This window comes from Benincasa hispida, chromosome 6, assembly GCF_009727055.1.
Source record: "Benincasa hispida cultivar B227 chromosome 6, ASM972705v1, whole genome shotgun sequence".
In the NCBI taxonomy this organism is placed as follows: Eukaryota; Viridiplantae; Streptophyta; class Magnoliopsida; order Cucurbitales; family Cucurbitaceae; genus Benincasa; species Benincasa hispida.
The window spans coordinates 15,382,735-15,391,254 of NC_052354.1; the positions used below are offsets into that span (position 1 = coordinate 15,382,735).

Sequence of the window (8,520 nt, forward strand, 5' to 3'; positions counted from 1 at the left end):
AAACTAGATCTTCTGACCTCTTTTTCTTGTAACCTTCAGGCTGAGACATATAGATAGTTTCTTCTAGCTTTCCATGTAGGAAAGTTGTGGTCACATCTAGCTGTTCTAGCTCTAAGTTTCTGCAAGCTACAATAGCTAGGAGCACTCTTATAGAAGTATGTTTCACCACAGCGGAGAAGATGTCATTGTAGTCTAGTCCTTCTCTTTGAGTGTACCCCCTAGCTACTAGTTTAGCCTTGTATCTCATTCCACCTTCATCTGCCTTCCTCATCTTTTTCTTAAATAACCACTTGCAGGACACAACTTTCTGTTTATAAGGTAAAGTAGTCAAAATCCATGTCTCATTTTTATACAAGGAGCTCATTTCGTTGTTCATTTTCTTCACTCACTGTTTTCTTTCCTTGTTGTTAACTACTTCTTCATAGATTTTAGATTCATCATCATTTAGGTCATCACAAAGGTTAGCAAAAACAATATAATCATCCTCTTTGTACCTTTGTGATGACCTTCTTTCCCTTCTAGTTCTATCTTTTGTTAGAGTGTAGTCTGTTAAGTTCTGAGATTGAGATTCTTGGGATTCTACTTGGGTTTCTGCCTTTGTCTCAATCTGTTCTTCTTCAGACAGATTCAGGGTGATCAGTTTGAATAGGATTGAAAGGAGTTTAAGAAACAGTAGAGAATTCCATCTCGGAGTGGTCTTGAGTCACTGTTCCATGACCAACTTTAGCTGGTTTAGAATCTTTAGAGTCTATATAGAGTACTTCTTCCCTGAATACAACATCTCTGTTGATTATGCTTCAATTAGATCTGAAATCCCACAACTTGAACCCTTTAGTTCCTAGCCAATGAACATATACTTCATAGCTCTAGGTTGAACTTTCCCCTGTTTGACATAAATATATCCTACACAGCCAAAAGGTTTTAAGAAAGAGAGGTTAGGAGGATGCCCTGACCAAACTTCCTCAGGTGTTTTAAAATCAATAGTTGTGCAAGGACTCTTATTGATAGTAAAACAAGTTGTAGCCACTGCCTATGCTAAAAAAGACTCTTCCACTTTAGCTTCTGATATCATGCATATTACTATTTCTAGGATAGTCCTATTCATCCTCTCAGCTACTCTGTTTTGCTGTGGAATGTAGGCTATTGTTTTATGCCTTGTAATTCCTCAACACAAAATCTATTGAAGCCATTGCCAATTTTAAACCATTGTCCGTCCTTAAGTATTTTACTTTCTAACTAGATTGATTCTCAACAATAGATTTCCAATTTTTAAACTTGTCAAATGTTTGGTCTTTGGATTTTAGCAAAAACACCCAAACTTTCTTTGAGTAATCATCTATTAGAGAAATAAAATACCTTGAACCACTCCATGAAGGAATCTTTGTAGGTCCCCACAGGTCAGTATGTATGTAGCTTAGAGTTTCAGTGGTTTTGTGAGTCCCCTTCACAAACTTCTGTGTCTTAGATTTCCCATAGATACAATGTCCACAGAAATTCAACATCTTAGTACCCTTTGACTTGATCAGCCCCTGTTTCTGTAACTTTTGAATTCCCCTCTCACTTATATGTGAGAGTCTTCTATGCCATAACTCAATCTCACCCTCATCAAACTTCTGTGCTACAAGTGTTTGAGCTGGTAATGAAACATTTCTCACAAAGTACAACCCATTAGACTTTACCCCAATAAAGATAGGTCTTCTATCCTTTGAAATCTCTAGGCTTTCATTATTTCCAACAAACACACAACCTTGGTCATCAAGCATTCCCATAGAAATCAGATTTCGTCTAAGCTGTGGAACATGTCTTACTTTTTTTAGGAGTATGTCTTTATTGTTTTTTAGTTTAAGCACCACTGAGCCTATTCCAACCACCTTACAGTCGTGATTGTCTCCTATGAATATTGATCTACCATCTCATTATTTATAGGAGACAAACCATGCCTTTGATGATGTCATGTGATAGGTACAACCTGAGTTTAACACCTAGTCTTCTTTAGATTCATGGCCATTTGCTTTTTCCTCAGTGGTCATAAGAATTTCTGTGAATTCAAGTTCATCCTCCCCAATAGAAACATCTCCTCTCGCATGTTCCTTTGGCCTTTTGAAATCCCTTCTGTATGGTTTCTTCTTTCTGTCCGGACAATCTCTTTTGAACTGTCCTTTATGGCAAAAGAAATATTTCATAACAAATTTATCCCTCTGTGCACGATTACCCTTCTGAAAGTTAGATTTTCCCTTTCTTGAGAAAGATTTTTCCTTTTGTAAATAGTGATTCGGCATCACCACTGCCCTTAGATTCAACTTTAAGCTCTAGCTCCTTACTTCTCAAGGTTGTGATTACATTATCGACAGAAATTGAATCTCTTCCATATTTCAGTTCTGCCTTCACATCTTTATAACTCTCATGTAAAGAGTTTATCAGAATTGTTGCCTCATTGTCTTCTCCCAACTTGTCCCCTATTTGAGCAAACTCATTTGTGAGTTTCTTGAACTCATCAAAATTCGCATATAAGGACTTTGAAGAACTCATTTTGAAGGAAAACAATTTCTCCCTCACATATGGCTTGTTAGACACATCCTTCTTCATATAGAGCTTCTTTAGCTTCTCTCATACCTCATAGGTTGTGTTCTTGTTGATGACCTGTCTTAGCACACTATCTAAAATATTTAAGATCAATGCTCCATGAGCCACTTGCTCCATATTCTGTCTTTCTGATTCAGTGAGAGTTTCAGGCAAGGATTTGGGATCATCAAGAGCCCTTAAAGCCTTATGTGAATTTCTCTACCTCATATCGAGCTACTGTTATTTCTGACTTTCTTGATGTTCTTGACATGTTAAAACAAATAGACCTTCTTTAGTAGGATTTCCTTTAGTCCAATTTGGCCTAGAAACAAAGACAAGAAATTTTCATATGTGATTTACCTTCAACCATGTAATAGAGAACAACAAATTGAGTAAAAATTTCAAGTAATCGGCCTTATCTCCTCATTCTGTCAATTTCATTCTCTCACATAGGATCTTAAAGTTCTCTAACTTCTCTCTTGTACTTTGTCATTTCATATAGATTGAAGAAGAAATTTTCTGAAGAAAATGAACATACAACTTATGAGATGAAGAGAGAAGATCTAATAGACCTACATCTACGATCAAAGGTATGGGTTTCTTCTTTTATTTAAGAGATTTTTTAAGATGTTTCAAATTTCTCAGATTTCTTGTGTCATCTCTATTTTTCCTTCAAAATCTGATTTATATGTAAGAGATACGTTTGTATGGAGGTTACAAAATAGGTAAACTAAAAAACAATTTTTTTCATATTATTTATTATTTCAACAAATAGTAACAACTTTTTCTGTTTCCTTATAATAAGTATGGATGAATTTTAACTTTGAAAGATAATTGTTTGGCTCAATTTAAGTATATAAAAAACAGCTTTGATTTGGTTTTGCTCTTTTCTTTGTTAGAAACAATTCCGATAGGTTTCCAATCTAATTTTCAAAATTGAAATCAAACCAAACAAACAATTCAATTTCAGATTTTCTTCAAACCGAACCGGACCTCATTTTAGTTACACTGAATTTTCAGCTAAATTTAATTTTTAAAAACGGTTCAATTTTGGAATGACCACCCCTAAAAATTATAGCAACTAAAGCTGAGGCCTGCATGAAACACGCAACTACAACTAAAACAATTCCCCACAAATAGAGGTACTCAACAAAATAAAATAATGTATACAGAAATGACTTGTTCAATGGACCACATTAGAATAATATCCCACCCACCCAAAGAATCAGAAACTCAAACAGAAGTGTAGAAAATTTGTTGTATAGACAAACTATCAGGCAGCATAACCCCGCAATCAGGTATACACTCGGGTGTTCGAGCCCCAAATTTCGAGTAAAGCTCGCTCCAATAATAAACTCAAAAACTTATAACACTGACTAAAATAATCAATCAAGTGATCTCCAAACATCTCTATATATTTCATTTGAATTCAAGTTAAATATGAAAATGTGTATTCAAACATAATATCTGTGTGTAAAATTTTAATAAGGCAGTAAAGGAAGGACTTGAAAAATAATAATGCACTGAAACTGAAAACGATCCATTAAGCAAGAAATAGAAACAAAAAATCAGTGCCAGAAAATGTAGTTTGAAATAAAAACACGCATTACACAACTTTCAAAGATAGAAAGGAAGCCTTGCCACCGTCTATCAAGCACCCAATTCTGCGAAAATCTGCTATTCGACGATAATGGAAACTTGAAGACATGACCAACGAAACAGAAACAGAACATTACCCAACCACAGAACACATTAATAAGATTCCTGTAATCATTGCGGCTGACATCAAGCCGTTGGCAGCCAACGGCTACTCGCACCATTCACTTGCCTGATTTCTTGGCTGCAGATTTGGTGACCTTGGCGCTGGTTGCATCCTTCTTATCGACAGCCTTGATCACACCAACAGCCACAGTTTGACGCATGTCCCTCACTGCAAATCGTCCAAGTGGGGGATACTCGGAGAATGTTTCCACCACCATGGGCTTGGTGGGGATCATCTTAACAAATCCAGCATCGCCGTTTTTCAAGAACTTGGGCTCTTTCTCGAGTTCTTTACCAGAGCGTCTGTCGATCTTGGTTAAAATCTCGGCAAATTTGACTGCAATGTGAGAGGTGTGGCAGTCAAGGACAGGGGCATAACCATTTCCAATCTGCCCTGGATGGTTCATGATGATAACTTGGGAAGTGAAATTGGCAGCTTCCTTGGCGGGATCATCCTTGGAATTTGAAGCAACATAACCACGCTTGAGATCCTTCACGGCAACATTCTTCACGTTGAACCCCACATTGTCACCAGGGAGAGCTTCTTGGAGAGCTTCATGGTGCATCTCCACAGACTTCACTTCAGTAGTCAGTCCAGTTGGGGCAAAGGTTACCACCATACCGGGTTTTATAATACCGGTTTCAACACGACCCACTGGAACAGTTCCAATACCACCAATCTTGTAGACGTCCTGAAGGGGAAGACGAAGGGGTTTGTCGGATGGTCTCTTAGGCTCTTGGATCATGTCGAGGGCCTCAAGAAGGGTTGGTCCCTTGTACCAGTCGAGGTTTGTGGATCTTTCAATCATGTTGTCACCTTCAAATCCAGAGATGGGGACAAAGGGAATTTTGTCTGGGTTGTAGCCAACCTTCTTGAGGTAGGAAGAAACTTCCTTCACAATTTCATCGTACCTGGCTTTTGAGTACTTGGGAGTTGTAGCATCCATCTGTCACAGAAAGAACTGAGTCAGCAAAGTTACTCCTAATAGAACACAAAAGGGCAGAACACTAAACAATCGGGATTGACTATAAACATTACCTTGTTGCAGCAGCAAATCATTTGCTTGACACCAAGAGTAAAGGCAAGAAGTGCGTGTTCACGGGTCTGCCCATCCTTAGAAATACCAGCTTCAAAACCTCCGGTAGTGGAGTCAATGATAAGAACAGCGCAGTCAGCCTGGGAAGTACCAGTAATCATGTTCTTGATGAAATCACGATGGCCAGGAGCATCAATAACAGTGCAGTAGTACTTGGTGGTCTCAAACTTCCACAGGGCAATGTCAATTGTGATACCACGCTCACGTTCAGCCTTAAGCTTGTCCAACACCCAGGCATACTTGAACGATCTCTTGTTCATCTCAGCAGCTTCCTTCTCGAACCTCTCAATAACACGCTTGTCAATACCTCCAAGCTTGTAAATCAAATGCCCAGTAGTGGTCGACTTGCCAGAGTCGACATGGCCAATGACCACAATGTTGATGTGAACCTTCTCCTTACCCATGCTTGAATCTTAAGTAAAAGAACTGCGAAACAATAAAAAGTTGATAGAAATTAAGAAGACGAAAATACCATAAAGGAATAGAAGAGTTGCCCAAAAAAAAACTCATAATTAAAATTTACCCACGACCCTAGATTTCTGAAATTCACATATCTTAATTATAAATTTAAAACACCCACCACAATCTCAACCTTTTCACTGGACAACTCGATAATTATCAAAGAAAATTTCTCAGAACTAGAACAGAGAAAATGAATTAAAAAAAAAAAAAAAAAGAATTATGACCAATCCAATCGGCCAAACTAGATTAAACGCAGATCTACAAGATTTGATGAGCAATAACACACGTCTCCATAGATTGGAAAATATCAAAACCTAAAATTTGATTCAAAACAAAACGATCACAACGAATATGCATCAGTTGAAGAATACAAAATAAGAGATAATAAAAAGCTCTTTAATACAGAAGTAACACAAAATCTAAAACCAAGCTAGATTTCATATTACGATCTACACGAGAAGAACAAGAACAACTCTAGAAATCAACAGAGATTATCAAGTACAAACAAGATAATAAAATGAAGAACCTGAGGATTGAAGAAGATGGGAGAAATCCGAACCTGAAGAGAGAGTGCTCTTAAACCCTTGCGGCGAGAGATGGGGAATGAAAACTAGATTGGAGGGGTTAGTAACAGGGTTTGGGGATTGTTATATAGCATGTCTAAAATCTTTTGTTGACGAAAATACCCTCATCATAATTTCAAAATTCCCAACAGGGGGCCCTCAACAGTAGAAAGACAAATAGAAATAGAAATAGAAAACAGTTTTTTTTTTCATTTTTGGAAAAAGTGGAAAAAACAGCTGGAATATAATGATAGTTGGAAATAAGTTATCTCCGGAATTAATGGAAATTATTATTTAAAAAAAAAAATTATGTAGTTGAACTATGCTTGTTGAGATTTTCCAAAAAGAATTAAAAATTAAAAATTTTGTCTTTAAAATACCAAAATTTGCAATTAGATTTCTTTTCGATATATAAATATTTAGGACAGTTTTGAATTGACTTGAAAAAAATCATTTTTATTTAAATATTTTTAATAAAAATATAATAAAATATATTTGAAAATCATTCAATTTATTCTAAAATGATTTATTTTTTTTAATTAAACATTTAAAAATATATTTCAAATACGTTTTTAAAATCCTAGAATTTGAAATTATTAAATCACAAATTTTTTAATTGTTAACATATATATTATATTAATTGACTTATACTTTAACATTGATGGTTAGCATTCCTCTTTAATGGATAGTTTGAAATGGTAGCTGGTTAACAAGATCTTCACACTTTTTTTTTCATTTTAGTGGAAAATTGACAAAGAATCCATATAAAACAAATTTAAAGTTTGAAGAATAAATCTAAAATTGACAACCATTTTGTTTTTTTGTTTTTGTTTTTTAAAATTAAGTCTATATCACCTACATTTCTTATCATGATTTAATACAATGGTCGAATTCTTAGCCAAATTCCAAAAACAAAACAACTTTTTGAAAGCTACTTTTGTTAATTCTTAAATTTTAGTTTGGTTAAAACCATTGATTGAAAGTAAATAACGAATGAAGAAATTTAGAGGTGAAAGTAATATCCATAAATTTAATTTTAAAAAACAAAAACAAAAAAATAAAATGGTTACCAAACGAATCGTTTTTTATTAAATATAAAAAAATATATAGTTATATTAAATATATTGTATATGTTGGCTTGGCATATAACTCCTGAGGCAGTACCTTTTTTCCCCTTTTTTTTATAGGTTGATATCATGTGCAATGTATGTGTTGTGTAAAGTTTCATAAGATAATTAATTAACAAAAATTAATAATACAACTTTATTTTATGTATAAAAGAGTTTTGTTTTTTATGTAAGTCATGGAAAACATTTATACAAAATTTTGAAAGTTAGGTGAAGAGAAATAACAATTAATTTATATTAACTATTACTGGTTGAGTTTAAAATATATTAACAAAATAATATATAAATTAAATATAATTTAAAGAATATATATACTAAAATATTTTGTGCTTTTCCTTTTTAAGAAAAAATATATATGTCGATGCAGATGATTGGATTATTTTCTTAAGTTTTAACTTTAATCTAAATAAAATTATTATTTAAAAAAAATTGTAGTGCACACTTAATCAAAAGAATGTATTTGTTATTTTAATATAAAGATTTAATTATCTTCTTAATTTTAAATTTTAATTTTAATCAAAATAGTTTATTAACTATGTGACAAATCATCTTTTAATTCAATCTATTTTTTTTATTTTGATTTGGATGATTTGATTATAAATATATTTTTTATTTAAGCAGCAACAACAATAGTACAGAATTTTAATAAAAAAAAATAATGTAAATTTTTTAACTATTATGATCAAATATTAAAGATAACCAAATTTTAAACCAATTAATTAAATGAATTATAAACTATTTAATACGAATTTTTAATGAATTAAATGTGAAATTACATTATATAACCATATAACCATGGACAAAAAGGAAATTAAATGTTTATCCATCTAGCACATTTTAGATGATATATATAAATTTATAATAATCTTGACTATTTTAATTTATTTTAATTTCTAGCTTTTTTTTATACAGATTTTCATATTTATATTTTATAGTATTCAAATATAT

General features: G+C 33.3%; 1 protein-coding gene across 2 annotated transcripts; it reads right to left on the minus strand.

The window, feature by feature from the left end:
• Window positions 1–4,075: 4,075 nt before the first annotated feature.
• On the minus strand, window positions 4,076–6,568 carry LOC120079722 (elongation factor 1-alpha-like). Of its 2 annotated transcripts, none has more exons than XM_039034056.1 (3): window positions 6,442–6,568; window positions 5,363–5,846; window positions 4,076–5,270 (listed from the first exon to the last, which is right to left on the minus strand). In XM_039034056.1, exons 2-3 carry the CDS (start codon window positions 5,822–5,824, stop codon window positions 4,383–4,385), a joined length of 1,350 nt encoding a protein of 449 aa, XP_038889984.1. In that variant the 5' UTR covers window positions 5,825–5,846; window positions 6,442–6,568; the 3' UTR covers window positions 4,076–4,382. The 2 variants fall into 2 exon arrangements, with proteins under 2 accessions (XP_038889984.1, XP_038889985.1); XM_039034057.1 differs by having other exon boundaries at window positions 6,409–6,503.
• Between the last annotated feature and the right edge of the window lie 1,952 nt (window positions 6,569–8,520).